General features: G+C 38.1%; 1 protein-coding gene across 3 annotated transcripts in view; it reads right to left on the reverse strand.

Moving 5' to 3' along the window:
• The window catches only part of ITPR2 (inositol 1,4,5-trisphosphate receptor type 2), a 567,579-nt gene that overhangs the window by 109,829 nt on the left and 442,725 nt on the right, over window positions 1-15,025 (reverse strand). For all 3 annotated transcript variants that reach the window (XM_070453823.1, XM_070453822.1, XM_070453824.1), the window contains exons 46-48: window positions 11,200-11,307; window positions 6,633-6,825; window positions 3,924-4,049 (exon numbers count right to left, since the gene is read on the reverse strand). In XM_070453823.1, the coding sequence (XP_070309924.1) occupies window positions 3,924-4,049; window positions 6,633-6,825; window positions 11,200-11,307 (427 nt within the window). The remainder of the gene's footprint in view (window positions 1-3,923; window positions 4,050-6,632; window positions 6,826-11,199; window positions 11,308-15,025) is intronic.

Consider the following 15,025-nt stretch of genomic DNA (forward strand, 5'->3'; position numbering starts at 1 on the left):
ACTCACTCACTGACTCACTGGAGAAGACTCTGATGGTGGAAAAGATTGAAGGCAACAGGAGAAGGGGACAGCAGAAGATGAGATGGTTGGACCATCACTGACTCTATGGACATGAATTTGAATAAACTCCAGGAGATGGTAGAGGACAGAGGAGCCTGGCGTGCTGCAGTCCATGGGGTCACAAAGAGTGGGACACTTAGCGACTGAACAACAACCACGTTAATCTAAAGACCTTTATTCAAAGTTCATGAACTGCCAAAATAATGTCTTTTTCTGAACCAGGATCACACATTGCATTTAGCTGTCCATGTCTCTTAGTCTCTTTTAATTCCTCAGTACTTCTTTGACTTCACAAGCTTCAACAGTACTGGCCAATTATTTTGTAGAATATTTCTCATTCTGGATTTGTCTGAAATTTCCTCACTTTATGCATTTTTGTCAAAAGATGCCATATCCTTGTCAGCACATCATGTCAAGAGGCACCTGATGTTGCTGTGTCCCTTCACTGGTGACATTAACACTGGTCACATAATTAAAGTGATTTCTACACTTTAAAGTCACTCTCTTTCATAGTAAGTATATTATGGGGAAATACTTTGACTATGTCAATATCCTGTTTCTTATTATACTTTCTCATCTAACACATCTCTATTAATTTCAGCATCCACTGATGATTATTACTGTTATATGGAATTTGCCAAACAGCAACATTCTATTTCTATTACTCCTTCTATTCCAACAGGAATACTATTGTAAGGAAGAGCTTTCTCCTCTACCAATATGGATTCCCGGACTCTTATTTTATTCTGCGGGTTATTATGTATTACTGTAACTATTTTTATCTCAAAATTTCCACAGACTTGGCCACTGGGAGACCTTTCAAGTTGAATCCTGTGTTCTTTGACACATTCCCATCATTTTTGGTAGCACTTTTTTGGAAGGAATCTTAATGATCAACTAATTCATCTCTAAATCGTCTCAAAACGTCCCAGCCAAGGAGTCATCCAGCTTATGCTTGACAAAATCCAGCATTAGGGACTTGCATGTCCAGCACAGAATTTACCTTCTCCAGCAGTTCTGATGGCCAAGTATAGTAGTCAGTCTTAACTTTGCTTTCTCAGCCTTCCCAGCTATGCATAGCATGTAACAGAAGGTTAGAGGCTCAGCTAATCCTGATCAAAACTGTAACGTTATTCATGGAGCTATAATTAAATAACCCATCTAGAACTGTAAGCAGATTACCCAAATATAACCTTGGGATTCCATACTGCCAAAATGGCAGCACATGCTTTCCCTTCCCCTTAGTGCCCTACCCACACCCAGACCTTAAGAGTGAGCCTCCACCTCGGTCACCGCTGTGAGCCTCTATTCGGCGCCATCAGAAGAGTAAGGTGCACACCCTTGCCCGATGAGGACAAACCTTGTCTTCCTGCCTTGTTTTTGTCGGTCTTACTTCTTTCTGAGGCTGGAGCCTCATTCCCAATTTTACCATATGTGTGGTTTCAAGTTCTTATTCAAGGACCGGTTGTATTAGTGACACCTCAGGAAACTTGTTAAAAAGTATGTATTTCCAGACTCTGGAATTACTGGTCAAATCTTCCAAAGCCTCAAGTTCTTCATCCAGAAGGATGAGTACTTACTTTATAGAATTGTCAGGAAGATTACATGGAATTATGTATGTGACGTGCTTAGGACTTTGCCTGATCCAACCTAAACGGTGAACAATAACAGTTGCTATTATCATCACTAGCAATACTATTACAACCGTTATTAGCCAGGCAAGTATGAAAAAATGTATCAGGTGCTTTACTTTCCCCTGGATGAGTAAAGAGTAGGTGTTCAGAGGGTACCCGTGCCCATCACCATCATCTTTAACGTATAACAGGTGGCAGCACAGGCTATACACTTTGGCTCTGCTGGTCTTGTAAGGTATATCATGGAATAGAACTTAGGGAAGATGATGCCCCTGTATAAAGGGGCACCTGTTACTGACATGCTTCTAACCTAATCATCCCGCAGAAAAGTCCGAGAGCACAAACAAATGCTTTAACCATCTAGTCTTGGATCTGCCATTCTTCTCTAGGCTTCCATTTCTTTATGTGTCAATGATGATTTGATATTAGATAATTTCCAGAACTGCTTCTATATCTAAGACTTTATGCTCTATTTACCAGGATGCTACAATCTAGTTAGCATTCCGTGTGCAGATGATACTAATTTATCATTTCAGGCTGGGCTTCTCTCTTTACGAAAGTTATGTTCTTTTGTGCCAAGAGGGCTATCATCAGTAAACGAGACTAAACACAGTGAAGACAGCTGTTTCCACTTCCTGCTGTATTTGCAACTTCCCCACAATGGACGGCCAAATATTTGCTATGTGTTCATTGCTATTTAACTCACACACTACTCCCTTGTCAAATATTCTTTTATTAGCACTGGCGTACCTTTTAAAAAATACCAAACCTTTCTATAACTACTCAGATTATACCCAAAGAATAGAAATTTGCTATCTGCCATCTGTAACAGACCTTAGAAATAGCAAATTACTTCTGCACTCCCATTTCCCTTCCTGCTCACTCCCCTTCCTACTCACATCTGAAATAGGTTTAAATACCTCTTGCTCTTCTCATACCCTCCTTTCCACTGAGCTTCCCTTTGAAGTATTAATATTCACCTTGTAACAACAACTAAGCTTTATCAAATGATTAGTAGTAGTAGTGTTAATCGCTCAGTCGTGTCTGACTCTTTGTGACCCCATGGACTACAGGCCACCAGGCTCCTCTGTCCGTGAAATTCTCCAGGCAAGAATACTGGAGTGGGTTGCCATTTCCTTCTCCAGGGGATCTCCCAACCCCAATAGAACCTGTGTTTCCTGCATTGCAAGCAGATTTTTTACTGTCTGAGGCCCCAGGGAAGCCCAGATAAAATGTAAGTGCTATGTAAATAGCTGAAGATGAATGGCAAATTCAAGTTTTATTTTTTGGTATCATATGATTACTAGTTGCTATTCTTAATGCTTTACCTACAACATCTCATTAAATTCTCACATAATCCTATAAACTGATGAGATACAAAAGCATCTTGTGGTTATTATTTGCTGGTATCTCTCATCCTGTCCTCTGAGCCATTCTTTCAATGCCCATTCCAAAGTTATCTACCTGATTGTATCCCAATCAGGATACAGATTGTGACATATTCTCCCACGTTCTTTTGCCAGATTTAAAGAAAACTTTCCACAGCCTTTAGTGTATCTCTCCTATTATTTCCCATTTCACTTAACATGGGATAATTTTTCTTGTCATTGCTTTTGCAAAACCTCATGTATCAGCAGTCTGATAATATTAACTTCATGGTCAATATCCTTTGTGCTCTATTATTATAATTGGCCTTATGCTATATATTTAAAATTATTTTTCAAATTACCTGCATGCTCACCGTAGAATCCTTAAAGTTATTATAATCTGCCTTATGCTGTACATTTAAAATTATTTTTCAAATTACCTGCATGCTCACTGTAGAATCCTTAAGACAATACCAAAAGTAAAACATAATTCTACTACTTAAGATAATCACAATCAACATTTTGGCATACATCTCTCACTTTCCCATGTATTTATATGATTGAGATGATACATAAAATGCTTCTGCTCACAAAATAAGGTAGAAATATTTTTCCTTGCCTTATTTATCAATATAGCTCTTCTAGCTCTTCTGTATACGAACTTCTTGAAAAATAGTTAACACTGATGATCATTTTCTGCCTATTCTACTTACGATCATTCTGTTTCCAGTGAATAAAGAAAAGCTATGTAACAAGAATGAAATTGTTGTAACTGGGAAGGTCCAAATAGTTAGGGCATGCATCAAAAGTATTGTTTTTAGACTCTAAGATACTTATCATTTAAAGACAGACAAGCACTTGCCTTCATCTCCATCATCCCCAAATGGGTAGAAGAGAGCCACAGCTAAGTTGATGAACACAGCCAGGTTGAAGGAGATGCTCCCCCAGAGAGAAATATGCCTTGAGAACCAGAACAGGGCAGGATTACCTGGTGAGAAAGAGGCACGGTGGGACAGAACAGAAAATGAATTTTGACTTCAATACCAGAGGCCTACTGAAATAACACTTTCCTAAATGCATTTTTGCAAACTACTATACAAGTATATATAAACAAACATTTAATGCAACTTATTTTAGAATATTTATAATCAATAGCATAAAGGAGTTTTCCATTTGATTCCTTCTTTTCTTTAGCCAGTTTACACCTAAGCCATTGTAGAAGGGTGAGTAATTCTGCAACTGCTAATTCTGGTCAGAAAAGATGACTCTGGGTTAATTCTTTTTAATATATCCCTAGAGCAGGTTGGGGGAAGGAAGTTTAGCAGTCAATTGGGGCCCCTTTCAATGGAATGGTATAGATTGCTGTGTAATTTAGTAATATCAATTAATTGATATTACTCACTCCCCTGTTTAAAGTAAAATAAAACCCCCACCCTTTGCACAGATGTATCTCTGGTGAAAGTTTCAAATCACAGTCACAGTTACCTGAAACTCTGAAACTTAATAGCATTGAACAGCACTGCTTACTGAGAACTAGTGATTTATAATATTACCTAAGTTTTAAACCTTTACGCTTCCCAAGAACTTGTTGGGTTTGCAACAGCAAAAGTAAGTGAAAGATACAACAAAAACTACCAATAAGTGGGAGAGGTTTTGCTAAATGTTTTCAGAAATGGGATTCTGTATCTGTCACCAGAAATGAATTGATAGATGCATCTACTGAATAAAATTTACATAAGCCAAGACTCAGTTTCTTTCACCTCTCCTAAAAAACTGGACACGTCATGCATACAAGCTTGTCACACAACATATTCAGGTCTTGTCCATTGTCTAACTCTTAATAGTTTAACATTAGATTTAAAATATTAAGAGTCAATTGAGGGGAAAAGCCACCTCAATTTTCAAATAGAAATTTTAAAGCTTTTCAAAGTATGTTCTGTGAATTCCAATCTCAAGTCTGATGCTTACTTATAAACTACACTTTCCTTCAGTACATCTTGTTTTCTTTCTCTTGGGTTAGAGCATTCCAACACTGGAATAGGCTATGATTAGCTACGGCATTTAGTTGACTAATGTGCCATAAATTGTAAGCATTTGCATTTTCATCGTTACTGAATTAGGAGTCCTCATTTTAAAAAGAAGAATATTAAGACAAAATTAGAAGATGTTGATACATACATCTGTAATAACAAATCCATCAAATGAATCCGATTCTGTCTAAAACCTCATCATAAGCTGCTTCCAAATTTTAAAAGTAAACTGTATATTGGAAATTATTTTAAGGTTTTTCTTTTGACAAATGACAAAATATTTATCTCAAAAACACAGACCCCACAAGCACTAGCTCATTATCCAATTTACTTTTTGTCAGGAATAAAATGACAGATTTTAAAATTGAGTTTCTGTTATGTACTCTGACTCTGTAAGTTTCTCTGAATTCCATAAGGTTCTTCATGGGAAAGTGCTAAGAGAGAGTAATTTCTTTATTTTTTTCAAATATCCTGCTAAGAAAGTCTGACAACATATGCTACAATCTTCATTCAAGTATGTTATGTCTCAAGTTCAATCAAATTCATAAACCCCATAATCACTGAAGTTCCCAGGAAAATAAAATGATGCAACACTGTTGAATAGAAGTATTGAGAACATATGCCTGTTGTCTGGAAAATCTCTCCAATAGTCAGAAAAGAGCTAATCAAAGTTTTCTCCCAACGATTTTTATTAAAAACTCATGATATTTCTCATCTGGGAAAATAAAGTTTATTTTAAAATTGAAAAATTTTTAATCCTTTGTGGTCTTACTAAAAATTTTTTTTAAACTTATTGGAGTGTAGTTGATTAACAAGGTTGTGTTGATTTCAGGGGTACAGCAAAGGGATTCAGTTACACATATACACGTATCTACTCTTTTTCAGATTGTTTTCCCATTTTGGTTGTTACATAATATTTCCAAATAGACTTAAACCTGAGAAATAAGTAACGGGAACTATAAGACGGTAACTTTTAAGTGTTACATTATAACCTTGCCCGATTTTAATACAAGTGTCACACAATTTTTACTTCGACTTGGCAAGATTCAGATATGTTGAAAAAAGGAATGAGTTTCAGAAAAAACACTAAACAGTCTAATGTAAAACACTAAGTGTATCTGATCATAAGATCACAGATACAAGAGGACAGGCATGCCTATGCAGGGTCTCTCCGCTCCATTGACTGATTCTAAGGCCGGTCAAGGCCTATTCATGGACTTCACACCGGCAGCTGCTCCACAGCTGAAACCCACAGCTGCAATCTTGGATGTCATAATATTTGTAAAACTATAGGATCAGTACTTAAACATGATCTAATTAGTCAGAACCTTCTATGTTCCTTAAGCCACAGGTATCTTGGCTCCAACTGTAGACAGAGCTTACATACTTAAGCTTTTAAGTGATTTCAGTAACATCAGACGGCAAGAAATTAAGAACCAACTGAAACGAACACTGGCATGGACCCCAAAGTACTGCTGTATCTATCATTATGCTCAAAACATTTTCATTAGGCTCAGATCATTTCGGTTCACTGCACTTACTCCTGATTTTCTTCTGCCACTTCATCTCATTGTAGAGATCTTCAGTTTGCTGGAAAAAGTCATTCACTTTACTTCCCTGTTCATCCCTCTCCGTGGTGTTGAATACGCGACACTTGGATTCTCGCGTGAGGTATTCACATATATTGGGGACAGGAAATACTATTTGTTCCATTGTCCTGTCATGCCGAACAATCTGAAAAACATTAATTTGCATTTGTTTTAAGCTTTGGAGAATCTGAGACTACTTTCTTCTTTTAGCATAACTTCAATAATGATACTTTATGAATTCATCTATGAAAAAATACGCCAACTTGAAATATCTGAAATAGTCCTGTATATTATTCTCTTTAAATGACAGAAATTAATCAGACTAATGTATCATAAGTAGTATACTTCACTGTAAGTAACAAAAACCAAAATCTTTATTCCTTCTCGATTAACATTAAACTCTCACCACCCATTTTTATCTTCAAGAAGTACATCAGAGAACTAAGAGGGTCTTCACTGGGAAGTGGCTGGCCATGTAATACTTAAGCACAGCACTTGTTATATTTTTATCCTGCTCTTAGCCTGGTCTTCCTAAAAATGGCTACTGGGGAACAAATGACATATTCAACATAATGTGCCCTGTGTTCTACAGAGAAAAATGTTTTATGTCATTAAAATGTTTTCCTGATAATGGCAAACATATTTTTATGTGTAACATTCATTCAAGCATACACGCAGATGTGAATATTTGTTGTTTTGAACTTCTCTAATTTGGTATTGGTAACAGTTTGTTGTTTAGTTGCTGAGTCTATCTAACTCTTTGTGACCCCCTGGACTCTGTCCAGCAAGAATACAGGTGTGGATGGCCATTTCCTTCTCTAGGGTATCTTCCTAGACCAGGATCAAACCTGCATCTCCTGCAATGGCAGGCACACTAGGCTACCTGGGAAGCCCTGACCACAGTTTAGCTTTAGACAGAAAAACAAGTTAAATGATGTCATACACAGTCCCTATGTCACAAGGGTTCATGCAGACTACCTGTCAAGGCTCATTTTTATATACTCTATCTAGCCCTCAAAAATTAATCAGAAATTAGTCTAAGCTGAAAGAGACATTCTATTTCCCTGTGCTACTGACTGGTATGGTGATGAGCACTTGACCTATTTCTGGAAAATGAGGCATATGGAGAAATATCCTGGGGCTGGAGGTGCTCTCAAAGGAGATTTTCCGTCTAGAAAAGACAGAAAGCCACATGAGACAAACAAAGACGTGTGTGTATAACACAAAAGCTCTTTTTCATCGGTACCCGCTTCCTCCCTGCTTAGAAAAAAAGGTGATAATGCTACTTGAAATTTTGGCAGCCATTTTGCAACCATGAGGTGAGACAGCACCCGTATCATAAGAAAGACTTAGCTGAAAATATGGAAAAGGTCTGAGTGTTTGAAGACGTCACTGCTTCATTGAATCAATTACAGAACTACTGGTACCTCCAGACTTCCCATTATGAGGGAAAATAAAATATTTTTATTGTTTAAAAACTGTTAGCCTGGTATTTTGTTACTTGTAATTGAAACTATCCTAAATGACATGTTATATATACAAACCACATATTAGACTACTATTGTAAAACAAAGAAGAAATCTGTAGTGGGAGATAAAAATTATTGGAACATAGGTTAAAAAAAATCAATCATACAAAATAAAAATTGGAAGTGTTTGGTATGGCAAGCAACTCCATGGGAAAAAATGGTTTACCGGTTCCAACAGTGCCTAACATGAAAAAAAAAAAACTCTCCAGATGCATTTAAGAAATAATGTCCTGATGACTATAAGCCAAGCTTTTCAGCCCTTTGTGACATGTTATGTTTGATCCTGGTTGTTACATTTTACAGGGGACGCTGACAGACTGGAGGGAGAAGTGAAAGAGATGGGGATGTGTTAAAGGCAAAAAGCCAAAAAAGGGATACTTTTCTCAATACACTTATACCACACATGCTTATTCAGGCCTTAGGTGAGGAGTCCTGGGAAATTCAAAGTGAAAAAGCATGAACCCTAATCTATACAAGCTTGCAATTTTGTAATTACGATGGCACCTCAAATGTCTGAACCAAGCTATCACAGCAACAGGGAGCAAACATTCTGAACAGCAGGCAAAAATGAAAGTGGGCTGGATTGAGTGTGTTATCAAAAAATAACTTTCTAATTATTAGTGATTCCAAATCAGATGTTTCCTCCTGAAGTGGTGAGATGGCTATCACAGGAAGAATTTAAAGCAGAAACAGGATTATTGCAAAGCAATCCCTCCTTGGACTGGTGAACAGACTAGGTAACCCATAAGGTCCTTCCTATTTCCCAGGGTCTTTGAGCCTATAACATATAGACAAACTATTATTTGCAACAATATTCATTACTCTGAGGCTATGCTTCAAGAACAATGTTCAGTATTGGAAATAAAAGGGTGATTAAGAGCAGTCCCTGCCTCAAGTAGGGGGCCAGTGACCCAGAAGAGGCTAACAGTATTCCAACATGACACCTTAAAAAAACAGAATGATCAAAATGCCTGTAGGAGTATAGTGGGATAAAATAAATGAATGCAGAGGTGATATAAGCTGGCCTTTGAATGAGCATGAGGTTGGTCAACAGGAAGAATTTAGATCATCAGTCCAGAGTATTCCTTTGAACCCTTAACTTCTGTATCCAGCTTCATGCATTCCTCAAGTCACCTCAAATTCAATTTTCTAAGAATCAACAAATGACCTTCCAGAACATTTTAACTGCCAAAGATAGGATCCTTGTGCATAACACCAATTTTTGTCCATTTATTCAAACCAGAAGCCCAGGGGGCATACTTTTCCCCAGTGTTTCCCTCACCTTATATGCAGAATCCAACATCAAGCATCAAGCCCTGTGTATATGTATATGTGTGTGATATAATATACAGTGTCTCTATATCCTCCAATCTGTCAGCTTTAATATCACCATCTCTCTCTTTTCTATCTTCCTATCTCATCTACTTGCTTTCCTTGCCTCATTCCCTTTTCCAGTCCTTTCTCCAAACAGCAATTTGAATAATCTTTGAAAAGAATCATTCCCTTTCCTATGTTCTTTCTCTTTCCCTTCATTCAATTCTACCTGGAATTTCATGCTCAAATTTTAATAGAAAGAAACCTCTACTCAATATTTTAATATGTATTTTATACCACCTTCTTTGTGAAATCTACCCTGAAATACCCCAGGCACAGTTAACTACTATTTTCTCTAAATATCCTTGGCCTTTGTTTATACAATTACTACACAGAATGATATTCTCTATGTGTATGTAACTGGTAGAGAGTAAAGGCTCAGTAAACATTTACAGAATGTATGTATTCACAGCTAAATCTCCTCACCACTGAGAACCCACAAAAGTCCAACTCCAACTGCAGTCCCCAGTTCTCACAGAGAGGTATTAATTCAACCCCTACCTCTGGTCCACCTGCTATTCCATCTATTCCTGATATTCTCTTCTAATTGCTAACCTTGTTCTTTGGCCTCTGGGACCTTCCACAGAACCTTGGTGGTGTGATTATCTATTTGTATCAATTTCTCTGGCTTCCTAACTTTGCCAGCTTCTCAGCCCCTAAGCACCTGAGACAGTGAGCAATGTTTTTGCTCTGGGTGCAAAAATCCCAGCTCGTGGGTTGCACTAAGTCAAGTCTCCCACCAAAGCTATTAATGTTCATAAATGTGAGCAAGGGATCCCCTTTGTAACACAAGGTAATAATGATCATTACTGCACAGGTTTGGCAACAGTAAACAATAAGGTACAGTGATTACGTACCCTGAGAGTTAACAGCAGTAATGCCACTGTGCACTCTGCCAAAAACTAACAAATATCTGCCGAAGTGGATGAATGCATGAATGTAAATTACCTTGACAGACGTCAACTGTTCTACTCAATTCTGCCTGATCATCTCTGCCAACCAGTGTCAAAATGATACCATAGCTAGTAAATGACAGCCAGATGGATCTCACAACACGTAATGATTAAGGCCATGCTGACCCATACCCCTTGAACTGCCACCAGTCCTTAAATAAGGGCTCGTTTATGGGGGCGGGGCTCAACTGCTGCAGGCTGAAATGGAAACTGTTAAACCATTTCAAGTCCATGCTATCAATATGAAAACTTTACTAGTGCCTTCCGTTTTCCCCACCCTTCTGTACCCTTTCTTACACAGAGAGCTCTTCTTTAATAAGCCTTCCAGTGTCTTAAAAGAAACAATTTCTTGAATGATAGAATCTATTATAATAATCCTGTCTCTAAAATATCTTCCAGGACCCAAAGAAAACAAAACCAATTTTATTAATTACAAAAGAGACTTTACATATAGTTCTGGTCAAAAAAGAAAAGACTATTTTGAAAGATGTGCACATTGATTTCTTACAGACCACCCCTCACATCTCCTCTTTTGGTATATATGTTGATATATTCACAGTTTACATCACTCAGTTCTACATCGTTGTTCTAGGAAACAATTATGAAAACAGTCTGAAAGAGAAAGTAAACGTATCTTTTCACAGTTGGACCCATTGATGGTTACCTCGATCTGTGCAGTATGGTTGGCATAATACTTCAAGGCTTCATCTCCATCATCTGGATCAGATCCTGGTTTGAGCATCTGTTGTAAAAGTTTGTTGTGGCGGGCCAACTAAGGGGAAAAGTGAGAAAAATGTTTTAGTCCCTTTTTCCCCCCTTTACTGAGGACAGACTTTGAAAATACTTTATCCACTTTAATACAGAGCTTCACAGTTTTGGGACTAATGACAATTAATTCCATTTCAGGAGAGCATGTCTATCTGAAAGGCATAAACAATGACATCACTATAGCAATCTTGCATTTTTATTTGGTGATATAGGTTCTTAGCAAGGGCTTCCCATGTGGCACAGTGGTAAAGAATCCACCTGCGGATGCAGGAGACACAGGTTTCATCCCTGGGTGGGAAAATCTCCTGGAGTAGGAAATGGCAACCAACTCCAGTATTCTTTCCTGGAATACTCCATGGACAGAGGAGCCTGGTGGGCTACAATCCATGGGGTTGCAAGGAGTCAGACATGATTGAGAATGCATGCATGCATGGTTGTTTTTAGCAGATGACCATGTCTTGCCCAGAGTAGGTATTCAGTTACTATTGTTGATTAAATATATATCTTCAATAAATGTACAATTGTGCCAAGAAGAAGAAAAGCCCACAATGATATATAATTGATACTCCTTATAATAAATTTAGATTACATGTATACATAAAATAACCTGATGAGTACTGTGATAGTTCAATGGGTAGTGGTACCAATATAAATGGCAGCTTCTTATATGCACATAAATAGGTATCTATATTTCCTATAGCATCTAATCAAAGCTCTACAATTAGCAGTTTGTACTAAAATCCTATGCTTCTGCATAGTCAGATGTCAAAATTGCTGTTTTATGAGTACAGAGCTCAGTTTTATTAAAATTGAAACCAAACATTTAAAACACAAAAATTTCATTATAAGTTATCTTAAATGGTTGTCAATAGAGCTAATGTTTCTCTCTCAATTTGAATGTCTATGGCATTTGTTGGCCAGTTCTCTCACTTTGTAGATAACTAATACATATTGCCTTCAGATAGCTCTTTTATGGTTGTCTTGAACAACCTCTAAAAACCTCATAATGCCTTTAACCTTTCAGATTTTCTATTAAGCCCTAAGTTCCCTGAGGGCTTCTGGCAACAAAAACTCTGACATATAATTCTTTTATTGCTAGCACCATTCTTATCTCTTACTCTGTGCCAGACACTATCCTAAACATTTAGGTACATGAATGCATGTGAACCTAGTAAGAAATTCTGGGGTAAGCACTATTATCCCCATTTTACAGACAGGAAAACTGAGGCACAGAATATTTGAGGAACTTGTCTACAAGAACATAGCTTTTGAGCTAATGATAGATCCAGTATTGAACTCAAGCAGCATGGTTCCAGAATCAATACTGTCATCAACATGAAAGAGCAGTAGTAGATAAGTCTTTGATTATTCATTAAATATTATTATAAATTATGGATATGAAGAATAGTAATAAATTTTAAATAATAATCCTGAATCTATGAAACTAAATAAATATCATCCTTGTTAGTGATAATTTGGTAAGTTATATATTCATTCCATTGATGCTGCTCCTCATTTTTATTAAACTATCATTTTAGAATTGGCTTTCAGGGATATTTATAAATCACTCAAGAAAGCCATTCCTGTTTTATATTTATATTTAATTTTTGACTGAAATGTGAATTATACAGATTTTATTACAAACCATAGTCATAAAACTTGTTGTGACTTGAAGGTGTTTCTAAAATGAGTTTCAAAAGATAAAATTATGGTTATCACTTAGGCATATTAGCATATGTTCTAGGAAATGGCCAGTTCTTGAAGGCATGAACTGGCATGATTTGTTTATCGATTGGATCTGAGGCATGAGAGAAAGAGAGGAGTTAAGGATGACTCCAAAATTATTGACCTGAGCAAGTCAAAGTCTAGAAATGCCCTTTACTAAGGAAAAATGCAGGAGGAACATAATTTAGGGGGTCAGTATCTGGACCTTGGGTTTAGACACAGAAAGCTTCATATATCATTCAAAAGGAAAGAGTGAGCAGGCTCTTGATGTTTGTCAGGAATTCAAGGCAGGGGTTGGGGATGGAGCTATATGGTAGGCATCATCAATATACGGCTGATATTTTTAAAACCACGAGCCTTAAAGACATCAGCTGCCGTAAGCTTAGCCAGAGAAAGGAGACCTAAGGAACTCTGATAGAGGTTAGAAAGATGAGAGGCACCAGCAAAGGAGACTGGGAAAGTTGGGCCAGTGAAGTAGGAACAAAGCCAGTGAAATCGGGTCTCCTGGAAGCCAAAGGAAGAAAGAACTTCAAAAACGGAGGGCATGATCATCTGCATCACATCAGATGAGGATGGGGAAGTGGTCACTGGGGTTACCAACTTGGAAGTCGTGGCAACCTTCACAGCGGCAGTTCAGGCAGTAGTGGACACCAAGGTCTAGTCGTAGTGAGTTTAAGTAAGAATGAGAGGAGAGGAAGTACAAACAACGAGTGTGGGCAGATCTTGAAGAGTATAGTTATTAGGGGAGCCAAGAAATAGGGTGGTGGCTAGAGAAAGGGAATTACAATGAGAGTTGCCATTAATGAGACTGTGGTTTTGCTGGGTTAACAACATGCAAAAAAAAAGGGGGGAGGGGTGGAAATTTAAGAGTCTGTGCAAGGAATGTATATGGGACCATGGAATCTCAGCTGAATAAGGAAGGAAATGAAGCCAGGAGGAATGATGAAAAAGTGACAGGATCAACAAATTGTAGCTTCTAATGTGGTTTTTAGAATGTGTTGGGAGTTTGGTGCGAGGTAGGAAGCGCTAGTCAGAGTGAGATACTTGAAATGGAGCTTACTGACAGAGCAGGGAGCAGTGATCAGTCAGGACCAGGTCTCAGGAGTGTCTATCATCTAATCTATATCTACTACCTCTCACACCTCCACATCACCCTGGCCCCAGTCTCCATCTCCCCTCACCTGGAATTCTATCATAGCCTCATAACTGTCTCCTGGCTCCACCTTTGTCTTTTAGATATCACCTTAATCCAAGGCCAGAGTCCTTTCGGTCAGATCACGCCTCTTTTCTGTCCCAAATCCTCTGATGACTGTCATCTCATCTAGAGTCGGGGCCCAGTCCTCACTGTGATCATAAAGGACAACAGAACCTGGCCCTGCTCCCTCTCTGGACTCCTCTCTGCCACGCTCCCCACAGTCCTGGCCACACTGGGCTCCTGTCTGTCCCTTCAGCCTGAGAAGTGTGTTCCCATCTCAGGATTTCGGCAGGTGTGCTTCCCTTTGCCTAGATTCTTTTCTCTGGATTCCTACATGGCTTGCTCCCTCACCTACTTCAGGACTCCTTTCAAATACTATCTTATCAATAACTATGTTTTCAGAGACCAACTTACTCACCTCCCCCAACACATCTAACCCCATTTTCTGCTTTGTTTTTCTCCATAGCACACACAATGACGTACCATATTTTATCACTGATGTATTAGCTATCTCCCCCCAAAGAATGTAAGCACGTGCTCTCACAGGAAATGGGTTTTCATATGTTTTGTTCATGGCCGTATTTCCAAGGCTTAGAACAGTGTCTGGTACATAGTAGACGCTCAGTACATACCTTTTATTTTATTTTATTTTTCCATTTATTTTTATTAGTTGGAGGCTAATTACTTTACATCATTGCAGTAGTTTTTGTCATACATTGAAATGAATTAGCCATGGATTTACATGTATTCCCCATCCCAGTCCCCCCTCCCACCTCCCTCTCTATCCGATCCCTCTGGGTCT

This window comes from Odocoileus virginianus, chromosome 23, assembly GCF_023699985.2.
Source record: "Odocoileus virginianus isolate 20LAN1187 ecotype Illinois chromosome 23, Ovbor_1.2, whole genome shotgun sequence".
Lineage (NCBI taxonomy): Eukaryota > Metazoa > Chordata > Mammalia > Artiodactyla > Cervidae > Odocoileus > Odocoileus virginianus.